At 46.3% G+C, this 23464-nt stretch overlaps 1 protein-coding gene across 1 annotated transcript in view; it reads left to right on the top strand.

The window, feature by feature from the left end:
• Cacng5 (calcium voltage-gated channel auxiliary subunit gamma 5) overlaps nucleotides 1-15223 on the top strand; it is a 46737-nt gene extending 31514 nt beyond the window's left edge. Inside the window, exons 2-6 of the mRNA XM_008843199.1 lie at nucleotides 4632-4881; nucleotides 6231-6317; nucleotides 8012-8152; nucleotides 11551-11696; nucleotides 11968-15223. Of these exons, the coding sequence (XP_008841421.1) occupies nucleotides 4686-4881; nucleotides 6231-6317; nucleotides 8012-8152; nucleotides 11551-11696; nucleotides 11968-12225 (828 nt within the window). The 5' untranslated portion in view covers nucleotides 4632-4685 and the 3' untranslated portion in view covers nucleotides 12226-15223. The remainder of the gene's footprint in view (nucleotides 1-4631; nucleotides 4882-6230; nucleotides 6318-8011; nucleotides 8153-11550; nucleotides 11697-11967) is intronic.
• Nucleotides 15224-23464: the final 8241 nt, after the last annotated feature.

Genomic DNA, 23464 nt, shown 5'->3' with positions numbered 1-23464 from the left:
CACATACATGCACACATACACTCACACACACAAATGCATATAGCAAGCATACATCCCCACACATACATACACAAAAGGTTATTGGTGCCTGAGGAATAAAATGTAAGGTTGACCTCTGGCCTCCACAAGCACATGCATGTATGTGCATGCATACTCATAAAATATTACAACACACACACACACACAAACAGGCACACACAGCACAGACTTGAATAAATTCCCCTAATTACATGAGAACTAGGAATGCCTTTCTGACCAGAGGATTGCCAGGGGCCTCCTAAAGACATGGATGAGAGACTTGTGCACACATATGTATGCATATATTTATACATGTTTCAAGTACATAGGGAAAAGACTGGACTGCCATGAACCAAGGTGGTAGTAATGATGTTATTTTCAAAAAGGTAAATGAAGTACACGACATCTTTATTTTTATTCTTACAGCTTCCTCCGCAGGTCAGGAGACATACTAGATCAGCCTTCCAAATATTTACATTTTGCACTTGTGCTCCTCTGGGTCATCTCAGAAACTTCTACCCCTGAAACCTGACAGCACTGCATGTAGGCTGAGGGAAATATCATTCCTGCTGCCTACAAAGTGGTTTTCAGAATCAGAAATGCTGTGTCATAGTAATGGTACCAGAGGCTACTCCCCAGGATACCCCCCAAAACATTTGTTTTTTAGAAAACATTTATGTAACACTTGGTCACTTAGAACATTTTCTGAAGACCTGTGCCTTAGCCATTTCTGGATTCCTAAGTGATCTATCTAAATGTTCTCCTTCATCCTAATGTTCTTTGAACCTGTTCATTTCTTTAGTAGGAAATCATACAGTTGGGGCATGGTTTTGAGTTAAACCTGGTTTTACTCCAATCTGCCACCTATACTGTCCTGTAGGCTGCTGACATCTCTAAGTCTCAGTTTCCCATCCATGAAATGGAACTAATACTTCTTAGTCATGGGGTTATTGTGAGGACTTGATGAGGGCTTTGCACAGTACTTGATAATTAGTATTCACTCAATAATGGTACTTATTTATAAATAAATATGATGCCATAATAAAAGCAAAACTATGTTTGAAATGAATTGCAAAGACTCTTACTTTTCATCCCCTGTGGAGTTCCATAACTTTGTTCCATTCTCTGGGAAGAGATGGGACCCTTGATGTTTTCCTAAGTGTATTCCAGACTTGAGTCTTGTAGGGTCCGCTCTTGTAGAGTCCACAGGCAAGGTCACCTTCAGCCTCTTCTTTTATGTCTTGCTTTTATAGAAACAGACCAATCTCTTCTCCAATTTCATCTCTCCAAATCTGTAAGACCCATATCTTTCTCATCTCTGCCAAGCTTAACATTAAAATTGGCTGCTCAGCTTCCACGGGGCAATAGGTGTCATATTCCAGGAGCTCCGATCTGTCTGCTCTGTGAGAAGCAGGATCTTTAGTTCATTGTTGCTGAATTATAACACCCTAGGCCAGGATCCAGCTTTAGCTTTTTCAAAACTTGGTCCTGTTTACCCTGGTAGTTAATCCCCCATCAGTTCCATGGAAGGAGCAGAACAGGCCTTTTCACTCTTCATGGGGACAGCATAGTTCTCAAAATGGGTTTCCCAGATCCATTATTTTGTGGAGAGTTTTGGACTAAGCTAAACTAAACAGGCTTGTCAGCCTTTACCCTACATACTACACAATACTATTCTTGAAAAGTAGGGTGGAATGCCTGCCACATGGTGACTTCCAGGTGGACTGGGACCAGGGAGACCCTATCAAAAAAAAAAAAAAAAAAAAAAAAAAAAAAAAAAAAAAAAAAAAAAAAAAAAAAAAAGCAAGATGCTTTTTTTTTTACTAGAATATTTCTAAAGCCTTTTTTTACTAGAAGATTCCATAGACTATTGTTCCATTTCCCACCCTGTTGTATAGAAAACAACTTGGTGCTTCATTTCTCCTTTCCTTGTCAATCAGGAAGAGTTTCAGAGCCTAGAACTCCCCAAGTCTTCCTGCCTTATAGACACACTATCCTTACAGACAAGGATGCATGCACACTTGTGCCTCCATAAAGCCAGTATGTGCCTTGTTCCATAGCTCCAGACTCTCTGATAGTCAACTTCTAGGATGGGGGCCACTACTTGGGATCAGGGCCAGATGCTCCCCTTGATGGCAAAGAGCACTGACACCTGACACACCCTGCAGTGAGCCCATCTTTGCAGACAAATCTGGTTTCTGATGCTTCTCTGGTATCTCGGTTGCCACTTGTACTTAGCATGCTAAGGCATGATGTCATCCCTCAGTAGGGCCTTTGATGCACCATCCAGGCCCTAAGTTTGGTCAACTCCACCAAGGTGATGTGGCAGTATTTTGAAATTTCTGGCCTTGTAACACTGAAAGTTACTGATGCCATGGGAGCTGGGTGTGGTGGCTCACACCTTTAATCCCAGCACTTGGGAGGCAGAGGCAGGCGGATCTCTGTGAGTTCAAGTCCAGCCTGGTCGAAAATATTTCCAGTTTTATTTATATTGTTTTGGAGGTTATGGTGGGTGTGATGGCCCAAGCCTTTAATCCCACCACTCGGGGGGCAAAGGCAGGCAGATCTCTGTGAGTTCAAGGCCAGCTTGGAATACACAGTGAGTTCTAGGACTGCTGGGGCTACAGAGAGACCCTATCTCAAAAAGACCAAAAAAAAAAAAAAAAAGAACGGAGGAGGGAAGACCCCTCTGAATGTGGACAGCACAGTCTATGAGGAAGGGCCCTGGGTGGAATAAAAATGGGAAAGTGAGCTGAGCACCAGCATTCATCTCCCTCTGCTTCCTGACTGTGGGTACAATGTGACCAGCTGCCTCGAGCTCCTGCCACCATGATCCCCACCATGATGGACTGTACCTGCCTGTGAGTCAAACTATGAGCCAAAATAAGGAAGGAAGCCCAGAATCCCAGAGCATGACTGGATCCCAGAAGGGGGCAGGCAGTACCGCCTCTAGAAGAGATGGGCTAAGGGCAGCAAGGATGGGTGACTCACCTACACCAGCCCTGCATGCAAGGTCCTTTCTGGAAACACCCTCACACACTGACAAGTATGCTTCCATGGTGATTCTAAATCTAATCAAGTCAACATGGTGCTCCCTCACGGAAGGTGCTATGACGTTACAATGCTGTTTCCTGTTTGCTTGGCATAGTGCTTTTCAGACTTCAGCAGGCAAGGCAATGCACCCGGATCTTGTTAAAATGCACATTCTGGTTAGAAGTGTACTAGATACTTTTTTAACAGATGCAACTTGAGGAAGGAAGGATTTATTTGGGAGCATGATTCCAGTCCATCATAATGACGAAGGCATGATAGAGTTCATGCCAGTGGAATGGCATGGCAGAGGCTTCTCACATCTTGGTGGAGTGGGAACCAGAGATAGAGCTAACCTTCAAGGCCTTCCCCCAGTGACCCACTTCTGCTAGTTAGGTCACAATCCAAAGGTTCTACAACTTCCCAAAACAGCACTGCCAGACAGGGACCAAATATTCAAACACACGAGCCTATGGGGGACTATATGAGACCCAAACCATAACCCAACATTATCGGGGACAGAGTCTGCTTTTTTTAATCAGCCCCTTGGTGATGCTAATTCTGCCATTCCCTGGACTGACCCTGGAGAAGTAGGGGTCAACTTTTTCTCAACTTCAGCTTCATGCTAGAATTACCTGGGAGTACTTTTTCAATGCCATCACTTGGGCCCCAGAGGAACCCACCTGTATCAGAACCTGCAAAGCACCATGAATGAGGGTATCCTTACATGGTCCTAGGTAAGTCTAGTGTTTCAGCCACAGTTTAGAGTCTAAGCCAGGCCGTGGGCCCTGCGGGGCTGGCATCCACCTGCTCTGCTCCCTATATGTCCCCACTCTGAGCCCTAGAAGCATTGGGTGAGTTCATGGCTCAGTTCACACAGACGCTCAGCTTCTCTCTGACTGGTTCAGAGCTGAGTCCTGCCTTTGAAGAACTTTGGGAGGGAATAGCGAATCTCCTTCCAATTAGGTAGATTTAGGAACTTGATTTTTATGTAACTACTTTGCTAACTCAGTCCCATGTCAGAGTCCCATGAGGATGATGTTCCCCCAAGCAGCCCTCTCTGCCCAAGGCTGCTACCACTCCAGCTCCCGAAGCCTACTGCTGTCAGAGAACAGCTGACCTTTGGAATTCTTGTCACCTCAGAGAAGCCCACTCAGCAGAGCTCTCTCCTGCCTTCCTCCTGTCATCTTGGCCTCAGCCCTCAATGAGTTGCTTTGAGCTGATTTTGAGATGCCCTAGCTTTTCTGATAGGGTGCTCTTCAAGGGCAAGGGTGGAGTTTTTTCCCTTTGTGTTTCTCCTGTATCTGGATGGATGGATGGATGGATGGATGGATGGATGGATGGATGAATGAATGGATACTAGTATGCAGCAAGGGGGATTCAGAAAATGAGGAGATAGACACAATTGCTTTAAGAGAAAGCTGTGAATTCCCAAGGAGGAAAGGGAGAAGGTGGCTCTTCTGTGGAAGTGGTCTGTCATCCAAGTAGTAGACTAGTAGCTCTTATTCATCCACTAAGCCAGAGCAGACTGACTTTAGTTACTGTTCACCACTGCCTGCTCACCTTCCCTTTCCTGTCCCCAGCACCCACTCTGTCCCAGTGTGACAGTGTCTGGTGGCACCCACTAAGCATCCAGGATGAGTGCCTGTGGGAGGAAGGCCCTGACTCTGCTGAGCAGCGTCTTTGCAGTCTGCGGCCTTGGCCTTCTGGGCATTGCAGTCAGCACTGACTACTGGCTATACCTGGAGGAAGGTGTGATCCTTCCTCAGAACCAGAGCACCGAGGTCAAGATGTCCCTGCACTCGGGCCTCTGGCGGGTCTGCTTCCTTGCAGGTAAGAACACCTGGGTCTGAGAAAGCCGTTCCCCAGAGGTACCCTCCCTACTTAGAGACACCAAGGAGATACCAGTCAGCAGTTTACCACAGACAACCTGCACAGATTCTGAACAGGGCTTCAAGGAGCCAGTAGAATACAGACCCAAACTCAGACCTTGATTTATAATGTCCACTCACTGGAGCAAGTTTCCAGGGCCTCCTTTCACACACTCTGCCTCAGAGCTGAAAGACCACGATCCCTCACAGCTCTAAATCACTGTTGCAGGCCTTAACTCTGGAGCTGTTGATCCCACATAATCCTCCCAACAACACGGTAAGGCACACTTACTATCTCCACTTTACAAATGAGGTAATGAAGGCTCCAGCAAGTTAGGTAAATCTCCAAAATCCAACTTCACTCACATTCACAAGTTTGTGGGATAGGAAACACTCAGCTGTTTCTGTTCTTCTGTCCATGAAACAGCAGCACAGAGAGAACACAAAGGCAGATCTTTCTACTCTGTGGGAGGGTACAGGTTTTGATTCTACTGTTCCGGGTCTCCCTTCAGTTCATTGGGGCTTCTCTGGAACCCTGCAAGTTACTACACCAAGAGCCCTGTCCTTTATGCCTTTATCACAACCCAGCTCCAGCCTGTACAAGAAAAGTATTCCCCATGCCCAGCAAAACTTGCTACAGGCTGTGCTAGCCAGGATAGACACAGTGTGGTCACTGGGCTTCACTTGATGGAATTCTGCACTAATTGTGCATTAGGAAGAGGTGCAGCTTGGCTCCCCCAGCTTTTCTACGTGTCTTGATGCAGGCTTGTTGGATGGGATTTAGCAGGAAGGATCCCCCAGCCTGACATACTTACATTATTTTGTACAGTCTACTTTGGGAAGAGCATCGAACTCTGGCCTCATCTCCTACTGTCCCAGATGGTGTGGACCCATCTCTGCTTAACATGATACAGAGTTTAAAGCCAGCAGAGTCTCGTTTCCGAAGTGACTGACAAGGCTTTGAGGGTTTATTGCATGATACCGCACTCATGCATCTGAGTCAGCCATGCACCACCATGGCCCCTCTGGTAAAATGCAACAGATGGCACCAGATGCTTGTTGGGTATAGAGTTCCTCAGTTACTGACTTGTCCCATGCTTGGGTCCATACTCCAGGAAGAAGGTGATATCGGGACATGTTCCCCATCCATGGTGTAGGCCACCAGCCCGGGATGAGACCATCCCTAGAGTTTTTATCCAGGTCAAGTAAAGAGACACAATGGACCAACAATCCTAGAGCATTTGGAATATACTAACCTCAGATCTATGGTGGAGAAGGACCTGAAAATATCAGTAATTCTTGTCTTTACAGGTGAAGAGAGAGGACGCTGCTTCACCATAGAATATGTGATGCCCATGAACTCCCAGATGACATCAGAGTCCACAGTCAACGTTCTAAGTAGGTGTCTTGAACATTCCAAATCAGGGTAGAAGGAAGAGTTAGTTGACCAGACTCTTAAGAGCTAATGCCCTTGGCCCCAGCTGGTTAGAGTGGCCTAATTCACTTAAGCTTACTCTGCAGATTCAGTTTCCAGGGGTGGAGACAAGCTGCTAGAATTTCTATATTGCTGGCCTGAGGAAATAAGGAAACGTTTGTATCTAGACTGAACCAACCTCTCTGGACTATGACAAGACTGACTTTATGACCTTGACCTCACCAGAGCTGGCTCTGATTCCCAGTGTGAACCTGCAGTGTTTTAATTCAGTTCATCCCTTGGTATGTTAGGAAAACCAAAACACCTATCCCTAGATATCAAAATCTATGACTGCTCAAGTTTGTTATATAAAATGATATGGTACTTATTCAACCCACGATCATCCCTACATGACTTTTGATAGCTACCACAGTGTGGATTCTATGCAAATAATTTCTTTACTGCATTATATGGGGGGATAATGGCAAGGAAAGAAGTCTGTGCATATTCAGTGTAGACATAACCATCATAAGCCTAACTACGTAGCACACATCATCAGTGACATCATTTTTCAGGGTGTAGTTGGATGAATCCCTGGATGCTGAGCCCATGGTTACAGAGGGCCCGTGGAACTAGTAGCCTGATGTTACCACACACCTCACACATTTATGGCCTTACTGAGGTGCCAGTCACAAATGCAGAAGTCTCTGGGGCATCTGCATTTCTGACCCAATAGCTGCAAATATGGGGGTCCCCATGATTCTCTCAGGCTCTAGAATTTGCTCGAATGACTTGTGGATGGAAAAGTGCTGTACTTGCCTTCACAGGATATTATCAAGGATTCAGGTCAGGATCAACTAAAGGAAGAGGCATAGAGGAAATGGCTGGCAGGGTCCTGAGTACAGAGCCTCAGTGTCCTCTCCCTGGGAATCAGGGCGAGCTTGCCAACTAGGAAGCTCAGTCAGGCTTTGGAGTCCAAAGATTTTTTGGTTGTCTTTCCATAGACGTGATTGACTGGATTACTAACCATGTGACTGAACTCAGTTATGCAGCCCCTCTACCTCCCCACAGGTCAGGCTTATGTCTGACCAACATGCTTGCTCTCTCCTGCCCCCATCCTGAGTCATTTATTAGCATAAACTCTGGTGAACTCAGGAGTCCATCACGCATAACCAAGACACTCCCATCACATGAGAAAGTCCTAGGACTTACAGGCTACCCTCAGAAACCAAGGACAAGGAACAAATTCTTTATTATACAGCAGATCCCCCAGGTGAATACACACTGAACACAGAAGCCTGTGTCTGCCCTCTGCACTACTCAGAGCAAGCCCCATGCCCCATGCTCTTGGAAATGGTGGATGTCTCTGGAAGAGGAAGCAAGATGGCATGACCAGGCACTTCACAGCAATCATGTAGACAAGCAGTGAGACTCCTGGGAGGGAAGCTTATACCTAAAGGGGAGACAAGGCTCTGACTATGTTGGCAATTGGAGTCAGACCTTCCAGCCCTGCCTTAGGACAAAAACCCTGGCCCATACTAGGAGGTCCCCAGGCCACTCACGTGGGAGTGAGCTTCGTGGACTTGTGGGTAGACCTTGCCAGAACACACTACTTGGAAGAGGCTGAGTAAGCGAGGCCACTGGAGGCTGACGGACTGTCCCTCTGCCCCTGTGATAGAAATGATTCGCTCAGCCACCCCGTTTCCGCTGGTCAGCCTCTTCTTCATGTTCATTGGGTTCATCCTGAGCAACATCGGGCACATCCGTCCCCACCGGACGATACTGGCCTTTGTCTCTGGCATCTTCTTTATCCTTTCGGGTAAGTTGTGCTGTTTTCTCTCCAGACACACCGGACTTTTGACTTTTGACTCCTGGACAGCTCTGCTTCAAGAAATTCAAGTCACACTGCTGTGGGTCAGTGCTGGACATAGATTAAGCTGGGTCGGTGACCTGGGCAGAGTTGAGTCAGGGTGGGAGGAGACTTCTGATGTCCCTGGGCCTACCCGTGACCTTCCAGAAGAACATATGAAGCTTTAGAGTGGGAGTGACCTGATGGGTTCACCCTGGGAAGACTTGAGATAGGAGCTCAGGGTCTCTCATCACGATACACACCACTATCATGTCCTCTCTGTCTCTCACCGACAAGCATTCCTGTGTGCTGCATCGTCAGGTTTTGACATGAATAGTAAATGCATTGGCCTTTAAAATAATTACCCCTTTGCCCCTAGCCCTCAGTTCCCCTCAGAGACCCCGTGGGACTCTTTCACTATCTAACAACATCCCCTATCCTAGGCTCAACAGCCCCTTCAGTACAGACCTGTCTTTGTAGACTTGTACCAGGTTGCACGTCACTCATTCATTCAGTCATCATAACTATCAGATCCTATTCTGATGTGGCATCCTTGACTACAGATGGTCAGTGCAGCAGGAGAGGTAAACAAGTAGACTGGAAATAGGAGCCAAGACTGGAGAGGGCGCCTGTATGATAGGGGTCACCAGGGACTGCGCTGGGGGCCAAGAGCAATTGTAAAATTCAGGGAACATGAGAGGAAAAGGTGAGTTAAATGGTGGTAGGAATTGGACAAAGGAATGAGTGGAGTGGAAAGGGGGCCTGGAGGGGCTGAGCATCATTGCTACTCATCATGGTAGATGGAGGAGAAACGTTGTAAGAGGTGAGACTTGGGAGGCACCTGAATTGTTAGAGGATTTGGAAGCCTCAGAAGTTTAAGTCAATCAAGTGTAGATGTTACAGAGCCTATTCTTAGGAACAGTGGGAGGAAGGGAAGTGAGATAGAAGTCAGGGAATCTGGGCACGAGGCTACTCCAGTAGTACAGGAGACAGTGGCTCACTAGGGTGACAGTGCAACAGAAAGAAATGGAAAGGTTCATGTGACTCAATAGGACCAGGACTGGGCTCCAAAGGGAGGAGTGCTAATTTCCTGTTTGGGCATTGAGTAAATGCCACTCACATCTATGACCAAGGAATCACAGGAAGAGGAACAGATCTGGACAAAGACCATGAGGTTAGTGTGGGAAACACTGCATTTGGGCTGTCCATGTGGCATCTGGCAGAGATGTGCAGAACACTGCCACAAGTCGGGGTTGGGGGCACAGGGAGTCACTTGGACCAAAAATAGAGATCTGAGAGCTATCAGTCTAAGGAATGGAAGTGTGAACCGTGGATAAGATTACACATAGGAAGTATATGGAGAGAGAAGGCAACAGAATGTAATAAAGAAGGTGGGTGCTTTCTCCCCAGTGACTTTCACAGAGATGTATTTTTTATAACACAATGACTTAGTCGAGCGGTTGGCTTTCAGGACATGCATTGTAGGGGCCCTGCATTCATTAATTGGAATGAAGGAGCTGAGGAGTTGATGCTCAGGTAGAACATGGGTGGGTGGTTTGAAGGATGAATGGGTGAATAATAGACTGTATAGATACAGCGGGGTGGAAGGATGGATGGATGGGTGGGTGGGTGGATGGATGGGAGGATGGATAGATGGAAGGGAGGATGGATGGATGCGTGGGTGGATGGAAAGATAGGAGGATGAATGGGATGATGGATGGATGGGAAGATGGGAGGATGAATGAATGGATAGATGGATTGATGGATGGATGGGAGCATGGATGGATGGATGGGAGGATAGATGGATGGATGGGTGGGTGGATGGAAGGATGGGAGGATGAATGGGAGGATGGATGGATGGGAAGATGGGAGGATGAATGGATGGATGGGAGGATGAATGGATGGATGGATGGATGGGTGGGTGGATGGATGGATGGATGGATGTATTGATGGGAGGATGGATGGATTGGATGAATGGACGGAATCATGTGTAGGTAGGTGGGTAAGTGGATGGATGTATGGAAAGACTGGAGTAAAAAAATAATTCTGAGCATCAGGAATCCTGATTACCACTTGATCCCAAGTCAGTTTAGGATATTTTCCCCATTTCCTTGCCAACACATCTTGAAGCCAGGTGGTCCGGTGCTTGATGCCCTCAACCATTCTTCCTTGCTCTTTCCTTACACACACACACACACACACACACACACACACACTCACACTTTCCTCTGTCCATCTGCCCATCCACTTTTCAGTCTACCCACCCATCTGTCATGCATCCTCCCCTCTATTAATCCACCCTTCCACTCTTTCATCCATCCAGAAATCCAATAATACCTGAAATATTATCCCAACCTTTGCATGGTGGTATTTCTACCTAGAAAGGAAAAACTTGGGGTTAAGTTTTTCATTTTTCCTCATGTGAACTTTCCAACAGACCAAGTGACTGGCTATTGGGACTCTTGAGATTTCAGCAGGATCATAAGTCTAGGATGGAGCGGATCCACATGAAGTTGTTTTCATGATAACAGTAAAGGGGCATTTGGGAATAGCAGTGACTCATACTTGAGTTAACTACCGAGAGAGGCTTGAATCACACCTATTTCCCTTTAACTTGCATCCTTGGAGAGATCCCAGTTCATAAGATAATATGAATGGAATTAAACCTGAACAGCTCAACACAGAGTAATTAATTATGTCTTGATTCAATTACAGTTACTAATTGACGAGACTGATGCTTCAGGCAGTCGTGTGCACAGTGGCAGTTGGAATTTGGGCCCCAGTGGCCTCCTCATTTAATCCTGGCCAGGACCTGGACAAACTTCTCTTATATCTACTGCCTAAAAATCTAAGCTAGGGTGCAGGCTGTCACCAGGTGTTCTGCACAAGCCCCGGGCCACATTGGCAGTCTCCACAGAGATATGTACCACTCATAGCTGGAGACGGGGATTAGAAGCCCCGTCACAACCGCCCCCCCCCAGGAAGCTTATCCTATTCCTCACTTCAGTGAAAAGCCCCTGGCTAGCTCAGGGTTTGTGCCCCAGGTGCTTTTAGGACAGTAGGAAACCAGGACCCTAGCTCTGCCCCTGTGAGAAAGGAAACTTGGGAAAATATATATGATGGGAGTGAGCAACTAGATGAGAATCACTGCGCTTATCTCCTGGTTCAGGAAGGTGGTTGGACAGGGAGCTTTCCTACCTCCAACTTTCCATTATCTAGAAAATGCCGGTGTAGACAGTTATCAGGAGGCAAGCTCCTGCTCACTCTTGAACTTCAAAACGAAGGCTTTGTTTTCACTGGGTGCCAAATCAGCAAATTCCCTGGATTTCTAGATTGAGGATGCCTTTCCCTCCTCTGCCCTCATCCAGGCCTTTCTCTTGTGGTGGGCCTAGTGCTGTACATCTCCAGTATCAATGATGAGATGCTCAACAGGACAAAGGATGCAGAGACCTATTTCAACTACAAATATGGATGGTCGTTTGCCTTTGCTGCCATCTCCTTCCTTTTAACAGAGGTAACCTGCCCTATACTGCCCTGCCTGGAGGGGAGGAGGGAGGCATCCCATAGCATCCTAGACCACCCACTCTAGCCTTATCATCCCCAGAATGTACCACTCCCTGGCCTTTCTGGGTCTCTTCTATCCAGGAAGTTCCTAGGGCCCACTTTGTCCCCACGTGCACCGGCCACCCCGCTGGAGTAGCTCTGTGGTTATATCCCAAGAAGGCTCATATGGGACAGTCCAGGTCTCCATCAGTGACCCCTCCTCTGCTTCCTTTTCACTGTAGAGTGCTGGGGTAATGTCTGTGTACCTGTTCATGAAGAGGTACACAGCCGAGGACATGTACAGACCTCACCCAGGCTTCTACCGTCCCCGTCTGAGCAACTGCTCTGATTACTCTGGCCAGTTTCTACATCCAGATGCCTGGATCCGGGGCCGCAGCCCCTCAGACATCTCCAGTGATGCTTCACTGCAGATGAACAGCAACTACCCAGCTTTGCTCAAGTGCCCGGACTATGACCAGATGTCTTCATCTCCCTGCTGAGCCCCAGCCACCTCCCTGCCTGGACTGTGGATGGCTAGACAGCCTTTCCCTTCCCCCTTGAGCCCAAGACGAGGCCATTCCTGCTTAGCCATTGTTACTTGACCAAGTCCTCTCCCTGCTCCCATTCTAGCTCATCCTTGAGTGGGTATCAGAGCCTGGAGTCACAGGCATGCTGATTGGCTGAGAGCAAGGGTGAAGTCCCACCTCTTGAGTGCCAATCACAGCCATGGGCTCCAGGTACGGTAGCAGTACACCATGCCAGAAGAGGCCCACACTGTAGTTGTATTTTGTTCCTGCACTCACAGCTTCCTGGTCCCAGTTAAGGCCAGATCAGAGTTGCCAAGATCCTGATAGACACAGACAGACTTAAGCGCTTGCCAACTGACCTGGCCCTCTGCCCATTATCTGGGCCGTGTGGCCAAAAGGTGACTTTGATCTGGAGGTCTGCTTGGCTCAGAAACATTAAGCAGACAGTTACTTCTGATATGTTCTCTCCTTTTGTGTCACAGTCTCCCTCCACAAAACACATCCATCTGTGTGTCCCCAGGCTCTGGATCTTTCCATCTCTCACCCTTTCAAAATGCAGCTGCCCTGGTCAGGGACTTAAGGGTGCACCAACAATTCTGATGAAGTCACAAAGAGGTGTTAATGGCTGAAGATGTCTTAATACTCAAGGCTCCTGAAGAAACTATTTAACAGGGGCTTTTGATGCCTTAACCCAAAGAAGTGACTCTGCCAATTGAGAACTGAGAATTTGGTTGGTCTGTCTTCAGAGAACCATGCACTGTGTCCCTGACTTTTAGGACCATATTTCCACCCAAGGCCCTAAAATCTAATTGTGCAGACAGGTGTCTCTACCACCCAAGGAGAAGGCAGCTTTGAGCCATATTTGGTGACACACAATTTTGAGTCAAAATAAGTTAGATCCTGAGTTCCAGCTGCCTTGCTAGGGATGTCTGTGAACATCTGGGGATTGCTAATTTAATCTTCATATGGGGGAGCATCTGCTTCCCAGTTACATGACATATGTGGGCAAATCACCTGCTTTCAGAAGACCAGGCAGTGTGATACCCATTTTCTTGTCAGGCAAGCTGAGCTGCCAAGCCACAAGCAGCTTCAGGAAGTCCATGAGACGCCCACGGTTCTCCAGATGTTGGCTCAGCTTGCCCATTGCTCGTTCTGAGATTTTTGAGAAGCAGACCAATGTTACGCTCTCTTTACTTTGTATTTTTGCTGTACCCGCTTTTTCCTTGCTCTCTTTAAGATACCATTAGGCCCTCAGCACACAAAGCCACGGTGGGTGGCTTGTGGGCTCCGGCAAGTGGTACAGGAAACCACACAGCTGGTGCCTGTGGAAGGGCACTGACCTAGTCAGTTCAGAAGAGGTCGGAAGTCCAGGATCAAGTTGCCAGATTGGTCTCAATGGTGTCTTCTCCTGGCTTGCAGACAGCTGTCCTCTTGTTGTTGTGTGATTATGTGGTCTTCATGTCCATGTGCCCTGAGAATTTTTTGGGTATATCCAAATTTCCTCTTAAAGAGACATCAGGGGCTGGAGATGTAGCTCAGTTGGTTGGGTGCTTGTCTGGCATGCATGAAGCCATAGATTCATATCAAGCTCAGTATAAACTAGGTGTGGTGATACACATCTGTAATTTCAGCACTCGGGAGGTGGAGGCAGGAAAATCAGAAATTCAAGATCATCCTCACCTACATAGCCAGTTTGAGGCCAGCCTGGGCTACATGAGACCCTGTTTCAAAAAAATTTTTTTTAATATCAGTTATGGATTAGGACCCACTCCAATGAATTTGGTGACTAATATTAATCACTTCTTTAAGCATCCGTGTACAAATATATTACATTCTGAGGTATGGGGACTGGGAGCTCAGAGTACAAATTTGGGAGAAGGCACAGGCACGTTGTTTTGTAATAGATTGTTCCATTGGTTTCACAGTATGGTGGAAAGGAAAGATAGGAAAAGCAATTTTTGTCCCCCAGTTCAGCCACTAACTCACCACAGACCCTTGGTCAACCCCTTCTATTCTGAGGGGATCAGTGGAAATTGTTTCCAAGCCCACTCCCCACACCCACACCCATAATTCTAAGATTTGGTCTATGTCACTCTTGTATGCCAATTTCTATGTCTGTTTAAGAACTAAGGGTGACTGGCTGGCTCCAGCACCCCACTCCACTGGCACCTTGTGATGATCATATCCTCTTCAGTTGCTGTTTAGAGGAGTGTGTTTGGAGATGGCTAGGTGGCATTTCCAATACGGACAAACATTTAGATGTGCTTGACTCCATTTTTTGTCAATGTTATTAGTACCTAAGAAACACTGTTCTCTCTCTAAAACACTTTCTCTGTCGCTGTGGCAGGCTTGTCTTTGTACACATGGGAAAAAAATAGAATCCACTCCCAACTGCAAGCTGACTGTTGGCCATGATATTATTAGGGCAGCCTGAGGCTGAGCTGCCAAGTCAAGGCGGGCTCACCCTGGGACGTGGACCCTGTACACTTATCTTAGCAATGGGTCTGGATCCCTTTCTACTCCCATGGGGCATGGGTGAATGTATCAATACCATGCCATCGCCACAGTTCCCTTTCCATCTACAAACCAGTCTCAGAAATGATTTGTAGCCTGTCCACAACCAAAAGATTTTTATCAGACATGTAAGTGTATAAACTCAACTCCTATCATCACTTGCTTGTGCTTCCTCACATTGACTTTATCCCTAGGTCAGCAAAATGGTGACAGAAATTCCAGGACCATATGGAAGATGCAACAGCACCAGCAGAACGCTGGGATCATCCCACCTCCATTTCTTCCTTAGAGACAAATACAACATCCCCAGAAGCAACCCCAGCCCAGCCAGACCTACCTCATGTCTCACTGTCCAATCTGGGTCACATCCTCATTCCTAAACTACTGTCTGGCCAGAGGAATAAAGTGGCCATCTATCGATAGCTGAGGAATTAATCCCGCAAACTCTGTAGCTTAAGACAACAGCAGTCATGTCATGACCATTTCTAACTATTTGGGGGTTGGCTAGTCTCCCAAGATGGCTCTTGTTCAGAGTCTCCCAGGAAGTTGGACTTGAGGCAAGGCTGTCATTTCAAAGTCTTCCTTGCCTGGCCATTGCTGTCGGCAGTAGCTGAGGTTGATGACTGGAATTCCTATATGCAAACAAGCCTTCCTCACAGCCTGACAGCTGGGTGCTAAGAGTAAGTGTCTCAAGAAACAGGCAGGAGCCACACTACCTGTTTTGAAGGAATTGGCCCAACGTCATTTTCATTGAAAGCACCAAATCACCCAGACTTGAGGGCAGAAACACAGATACCGCTACTTGGGAAGTGAGACGTGTCCATGCTCCCTGTAGCATGAGAGTAGGAAATCTACTGTAGTGATCACTTTTGGAAATACAAACGACCGCTTCCTGAGTGGCTTTGCCCATGGTTCTCCCAGCTCTGAGATGCTGATGTTGATGCTATTCTGGGGCGGGGAGAGGGGTGGTACCTCTAACAAGCTTCCTGATGATGTCAAGGCCATGATAGGCTCTAAGCATCAAGGATGGGACTCTAGTCATAAAAACCCGAATGTTTTTATGACACCCCGGATAGTTCAAACCCCAGGATTAAGAACCATGGCTTAGCTCTATCAGCGTTTACCATCAGAATTGGAGAGAAAGCCACCTTCTCCTGAGTCCACTTGGAGATTAGCAGCTTCCCAAATGATATACAGGAATAGGGGGAAAGAGTGCTGGGTAAGCCACCAAAAAGGTTAAAGGCCCCAGCATCCTCCCTGCTCCACCCTCCTTCCTAGTCTGTGAGGGCTTCACCCATGGGCAAAGTGTCAAGTTCATGGGCTCCTGCCCAACATCTCTGCTTCTGAGCAACCCGCCACCCTGAGCTGGCATTCATTAGGATGCAGCAACAGCTTGCCCTTGAGGACCAACCAGCACAGCAGTGCTCAGCATCCCAAAGCCAAGCTGCTCTTCCTTTCATGATCAGGGCCAAGAATGGACATCCAGTCCCAAGGAGAGCCAATGGAGCTTCAAAAGTGACCTTGTATTCTCAGGGCTCCAACTACAGAACCTAGGCCAATCTTCACTGCTGGCTTTTGAATAATTCATTTTGTACTCAATAATCATTTAAAGCACCAGGCTTGCAGGCTTTGAGGGTTTCTGATCAGGCAGTAAAGATGCCATGTGTCACCATGTTCACAAAAGACTCAGCTTTTAAAGCCACCCACATTCATACACCGCTACCCATTTCAGATGAGTGTAGTCTGTGTGAAAACATTACATAGTCCATGTTTTTAAACAAAACACTGCAAAAAACTGTAGTCTCATGTTAAGTTATATATATATATATATATATATATATATATGCAAAACGGCAGAGACAAAATTAAATCTACTCTATGAGAAACTTCAGGAGAGTACCATCCATGAACTCCACTGAAATTATTGGTGCCCTGAATGTCAAGGTCAACTCTCAGACTTGAAATTCACTCAAGAAAGGAGTCACCATCTTGATCCTGAACATAATCTCTTGTGAATGTCAGTTTAGACTATGACTTCAGTTTCAATTCCCACAGGAGGATATCTCCAGACATTATCATCAGCATGTGTCCAAAGCCCTCATCAGAGTGCACTAAATGAACTCTCTCAGTCCTGTTCATGGAAGGATCATGAGACCTAAAGAAGTTTCTAAAGAGGTTTAGAGACTTGGGGACCGGGGAGACAACTTATTAAATGCTTGCTTACATGAGGGCCTGTGTTTGATCCCCAAAGTTCACTTGGGATAAAAACCCAAGCATGGGGGCACATGCCTGTAACCCCAGTACTGGGAGGCAGAGACAGGAGGATCCCTGGGGCTTGCTGGCCAGTCAGCCTAACTGAACTGGTAAGCTCCAGGTTCAGTGAGAGATCTTGTCTCAAAAAATAAGGTGAGAAGCTAGTGAGGAAAACATAGGACATTGACCTCTGGCCTTCACACACATGTGCGCAGGTACTTGCAAAGACATGCATGCATGTGCATACAACCACACACACACTCAAGCCAGAGGCTTAGGGACTTGTTCATGATCACAGTTAGTAATAATTATAATGCTCCACAAGTTCTAGTTCAAGAGCACTTGAAGAGTTTGGCATCTACAATTTTAAATGCCCAGTTGGCAAATGAATCCCTTCCATAATCAGAGAAATGGTCCAGAGATAGAGAGGGAGGGAAAGATCTCACTAATAGGGAAAGAACTGAGACACATTGTTCCCGAAGGGCCTCCCAACTCTGTCTGCCATCTCTACTTATGGTGTCAACCATATTGAAAAGAGACGTATGTAGTTCCAGATCTTTCAGGCTAAATGTCACTCAGTGGTGGGAGTTTACCAGGTGTCGCTCACTGACAGTTGGAGGGAATCTTGTGATACCTGGCCAAGCTAGTGTCTGCAGGTTCAGCATAACATTTCCTGAAGCTCTGAATGTGTGAGGTACCACGCTGGTGGCTGCACGGGGCGGAAAAAAAAAAAAGCAGTAGAGTGATAATGAACTCATCCTAGCCACTCTGAGATGTGAGAAGTGTCAGCTTGGCTTGCTAAATCAAATTTAGTCTGAGTTGCTCAGCCATGTGGTTGAAAACTCCCAAAGGGTGCCCTGGAATCCAGTGGAGAGAGGACAGCAGTAGCTGGGTATCTGGGCGTCCAGTCAGTACAGTGTAGGTGCAAGGGGCCTCACAGAGGTAGGACGTCATCATCCAGTCCAGAGTCTGTAGGAACATCATCTTTCATCTGGCTCAGACCCATCAAAGGACTCTGGTGTCTCCCTCGTTCATTTCTTTTCCAGTCATGGGGACAGTTTTATAGACTGGTTTCTCTCCAAGACTCCTTCCCCCCCTGCTTTCTTGGGAGGATACGTCATGTTCTTCCTCAGTAGGTCTTAGAGACTCAATGGAGGGAGCTAGTCTTGTGGTGTATAGCTGTAGTCCCAGCACTTAGGAGACTGAGGCAGAAGGATCAGGAGTGTGAGGCCAGCCTGGGCTACACAGCAAGTTCCAGGTCAACCTAGGATATATAGCAAGGCCCTATCTCAGCAAAAATAAAAACTCATTGGGAGAAAAAGAGATGAGTAAAAAATGAGCTGTAGAATTTGTAATAATTCACCCCATTATCCTGTTCATGATAGCTAACTTAGTACTAATATTTTGGTTGCTACCCTTTACTCAGCACCGTCTACAGGCAGCTTCTGTCCTGGGGTACCTATCCTCCGAGGCTTCATTTTACTTATTTGTTCCAAATCCCAGTGTAGAATCTGAGCTGTGCACACCCTCCAGTGCACAGTACATAGCCATCACTGGTCCGTACAAGGCCTGGCTGTTAGTTTTCGTTCCTTCTTCCCCAGTCATTCTCCAGGAACATCATCTAAATGTGTTGAATATACACCTTTATATGTTCTTTAAGATAGATATTGTGAAACTGGAGAGGTGGCTCAGTGTTTAAGAGCACTGGCTGCTCTTGCAGAGGGCCTGGATTCAAATCCTAGCACCCCCATGGCAGCTGACAACCGTAACTCCAGTTCTAGGGGATGTGACGCCCTCTTCTGACTTCTGTGGCTACTTCATGACACCAGTGCACCTACCTACATGCAGGCAATACACACATACACATAAAATAAAAATAATAAATAAAATATTATTTTAAAATATTTTTTTAAAAATCACGTGATTTTAATTTCCAGTAGTGAAGCCTACGCCATTTATTCTATACACACATTTCTTTCTTGCCTTTTATCCAGCACTGCTTTTATTATGCTTTTCTTTGTTCCTATGTATGATTACATAGTCCACTGTCAAATATTCCACAGTGGGCATCACTGCCTCTTACCCAAATCCTAGGGCAAATCCCAGAGACAGACACTTAGACAATGGGAGCCAGAGGCCAGAGTCTGATGTGGTTCATCTACAGGGACTGACACCAATTCCACCACACTCTGCTTGGTTCAGGTTCACCCTGAGCACGCACTGCTAAATCACAGCCCCCTGTCTCTCCTTGCAGATCTGATGACCATGTCTTTGAGGGAGGCCAAGGAGGCATTAATACCTCACAGGCTATGCACATGCTTGATTCAACCAAACAGTCATTGCCTTCAGAATGGGAACTTTGTGGTCTTCTGTTTTGTTTCTTCATTGTCTGAAGCACTTGGGATTGAACCGACCCCTTCATGTGTGGTAGGTGAGTGCTCTGCCACTGAGCTACATTCCCATCTCAAGGCTCCATTTTCTAATCCCATGGGCAGGCCCTGCGTATTCCCCTGCCTACCAGCCCCCACTCAACTGCTGAAAATCCCTCAATATCATCAGCATTGATACTTGGGCCTAAAAATTCTCTGTTGGGGCACTGTGGCATGTATGGTAGTCTGTTCAGCAGTGTCTCAACCCACTGTGTTGCCAGTAGCACATCCATCCTCCAATATGAAAGCTTAAATCTCCAGATGTTGCCAACTGTCCAGGGGTGGTGTCTCAGGTTTAGAAACACCTAGCCTTGCCTAACATTTTCCCTTCGTCATTCTGATAAACTGCATTCTAAAGTCTCTGCAATCCCATGATGGAAGCATTAGTCTACTTCCAGAGGAAGCGCAGAGAAGCAAAGCAATTTGCCTTACCAAGAGGTCTCAGGACCCTCCAGCCTTCAAAGAGCTCACAATTTGCCATAAAAGACATGGAATCCCATCTGAACACTGAGCTGATGGACGCACCAACCGTGTGACCCAAGGGCAGGGAAAGAAGGTCAAGGGGTTGGGAGTATCAGGCAGTCAGGGACAGCACAAAGTGGAATGCCCTTGAGCTGGTCCTCAGAGCCTGAGAACTGGAGGCCAGACTGGTGTGACACCAAAGCCCAAGGTCCACAAACGATCTACTACCTAAAAACATGCTGTTTATGGGACTGGAGAAATGGTTCAGTGGTTAAGAGTACTGGCTGTTCTTGCAGAAGACCCGGGTTAGAATCCCAGTACCCACTTGGCAGCTACACACTGTCCTTAACTCCAGTTCCAGGGGAACCCAAAGCCCTCTTTTGACCTCCGTGGCTTTGCATGACACAGGTGCACTCACATACATGCAGGCAATATACTCATACACATAAAAATAATAAAATATTTATAAAAATTTTTAAAAAGCATCTTGGCTTTTCTGTTAAGAAGCACACATTTTTAAAAAAATCAGGGGCTGGAGAGATTGCTCAGTGGTTAAGAACACTGACTGTTCTTGCAGAAGATCCAGGTTCAAATCCCAGCACCCACATGGCAGCTAACAACTGTCTGTAACTCCAGTTCTAGGGGATCCAATAGCCTCTTCTGTCCTCCGCGGGCATTGCACAACATGGGTGCACATACCCACATGCAGGCAATACACGCATACACATAAAATAAAAATAATAAATAAAATATTTTTTTAAAAAATCAGATTATTTCCCCTGTGATGATCTCACTGCATGTCTGTAAGAAAGAAGGGTTCTTTCAACATCACAATGCCAATGACACATCAAAAATAGTGACAACGTTTAATTGGTAATGCTGGATATGGAACACAAGGCTTTGTGCAAGCTAGCTGTACAATTCAAATTTCACCAAATAGCCGGCTTAGAGTTCAGACTTTCTCAGTTATCTAAGATATCAAGATCCATAGCTATACTTACATAGCAATAGCATTTCTTTTTATCTCTCGGTTTATCCTCTTTACCCTCTGTCTGTTGATCCACAGAGTGTCCTGTAGCTTAGTTTTTTCACTGGCTTCTCATGCTGTTGATAAATATTTGCTTCTGTTCTTTTCATGTCCCGTGGATTGGTAGGTGAATCTGGATGCTTACTTGCATACAGGTCTGATCCAAGCAATAATACTGCTTCATGGGGCCTGTGATATGTTTTCTCTTTGTGAGGTTTGTGGCCATTGACCAACATGGTCCAGTTTCATTACTGTAGTGGCTTCAAAATGCTGATGTTCTAACTCCTTTATTTATGAGATGGAATACTGCTGTCTATGAAACTTCTTCCATCCAAACCCCACTCTATTCTGTATCTGCAGGCGGACACCACATGGACAGGCATCTGGGCTGTTTCCAGCTACATCTACTAGTAACATGCCGCCACCCTACCCTCTTTCCCCAAGCCGTTCTTTGACCTTGTCTTCAGGTTGTGAATATTCATGGTCTTCTTTCTGGCTCCGTACTTTTGGCATACGACACAGACATTAAACAACCACATCCCAAGTTCTCCTCCAAGAAGTCTGCTCTGATGAAATGGCTCAAGAACGGATACTCCTTTGCCAGGGTGGAAGAGGCCCTGAACAAGGCTAGATGGCCATTCACAGGGAGGCTGGGAGGGTTTCAAGTTCTCCTTGTCACAGGCTGACATTGCCAGGAGCTAACATCCCCTCAATCCCACACCCACATGGAGAAGGGCCTTTCCGGGAGCCACCCCAGCTGTGACTCACCAGCTTTCCAGCCCCAAACCCCATAGGAAATATGCAAATGGATTATGGTGGCTAGGGAGCTAAAGTAACTTGTGTGTGGGAGAGGATGTTATAATATCAGGCTGTCACCAAATTAACATTGTTAAACAAATGCACAAAAATAGCAGCCACAATTACCCCCGTACAGTAGCTCAATCTGGAGCTTTCTATGCATATCTGCTCACCCCCTAAACACAGGGCTGTCCCACTCCTGCTCATTCCGTCCTTCCTCCTTCCTCATTCCTTCTTTCTGAGGCAAACTCCCAGAATCTCTGTTTCTTTGGGAAAAATGGCAGCGTCTTCAACACATATTAAATGCATATGGAACCTGATTTAACCCATGCATGCACTGGATCCAAGAGAAGCTGTTTGAACTGTTTGAACTGGTCACTCAACTCAGAGATGTGGGGCCTGGGTTTAAACAACCTGTGCCCTTTGCCTTTTGCCCTCGCTGCTCCACACACTCCTCTGACTGATCTCCCTCAATCTCCTCCTCTGGAGAAATCTCTTTCATCAAAGTACAGGTTTAATACCTCTTCTCTGAAATGTTCAGGAACAGAAGCATTTGGATCTCAGATTTAATTTTAGATTTTAGAATATTTTGTACAGAATGAAATACCTTGGGGATGAGATCCAGGCCTAAACATGAAATTTATTAATGTTTTGTGCATATCTTATACACACAGCCTGAAGGTCATTTTGATGGGATATGGGGTTTTCTTGTTTTTCAATATCTTCAGTTTGGCACATTCAGCTAGACCATCAGTGGTGTGTCCTTCTGTGCCTCAGGTGCTGCATGGTGATCAGTCACATCACATTCTCTCTAAGACTCCACACTCCAGCAAAAAGGCTCAGCAGGTAAAAGTGAGCCAGCAATGTCTCTTAAAAATGTGACATCAGGATTAAGTCCACATTCCAGTACCCATTGCTAAGGGCCATGACTTGCCATGATGTGGGCACCCTGCATTTTTAAATCTTGTTTGTTAAGAAAATGGGGCTGGAGAGATGGTTCAGTGGTTAAGAGCACTGGTCTTGCAGAGGACCTGTGTTCAAATTCCAGCACCCATATGGCGGCTAACAACCATCTATAACTCCAATTCCAGGGGATCCAATGTCCTCTTCTGACTTCCGCAGGCATTGCACGACACAGGTACACTTACATTCATGCAGGCAATACACTTATACACATAATAATAATAATAATAATAATAATAATTTTTTTTTAAAGAAGATAATAAGCCAGGCATGGTGGCGCACACCTTTAATCCCAGCACTGGGGAGGCAGAGACAGGCGGATCTCTGTGAGTTCAAGGCCAGCCTGGTCTATATAGTGAGTTCCAGGACAGCTGGGGCTACAGGGAGTTCCTGTCTCAAAAAGACCAAAAAAAACAAACAAACAAACAAACAAACAAACAAAAGAAGATGATATCAGGGGCTGGAGAGATGGCTCAGTGGTCAAGAGCACAGGTTGCTCTTGCAGAGGACCTGGGCTCAGTTCCCAGCACCCACTTGATGGCTCACAACCATCCCTACCTAACTCCAATTCCAGGGAATCTGACACCCTCTCTTGACCGCCATGGACATTACATGACATGGGTGCACTTATATATGTGCAGGCAAAACTCATATAGCTATAAAATAAAAATAATAAATATTATATGAAAATTTCAAATTCAATGAAAAATAAATTTTTTAAAAAATCAAAAGAAAATCACATAAGCTTGTAACCAAACATGAAACT

The sequence above is a fragment of the Nannospalax galili genome, unplaced genomic scaffold, assembly GCF_000622305.1.
Source record: "Nannospalax galili isolate Female #2095 unplaced genomic scaffold, S.galili_v1.0 scaffold781, whole genome shotgun sequence".
NCBI classification, from domain to species: Eukaryota; Metazoa; Chordata; class Mammalia; order Rodentia; family Spalacidae; genus Nannospalax; species Nannospalax galili.
The sequence above is the reverse complement of the archived record's forward strand: the minus strand, read 5'-3'. Positions and strand labels throughout refer to the sequence as shown.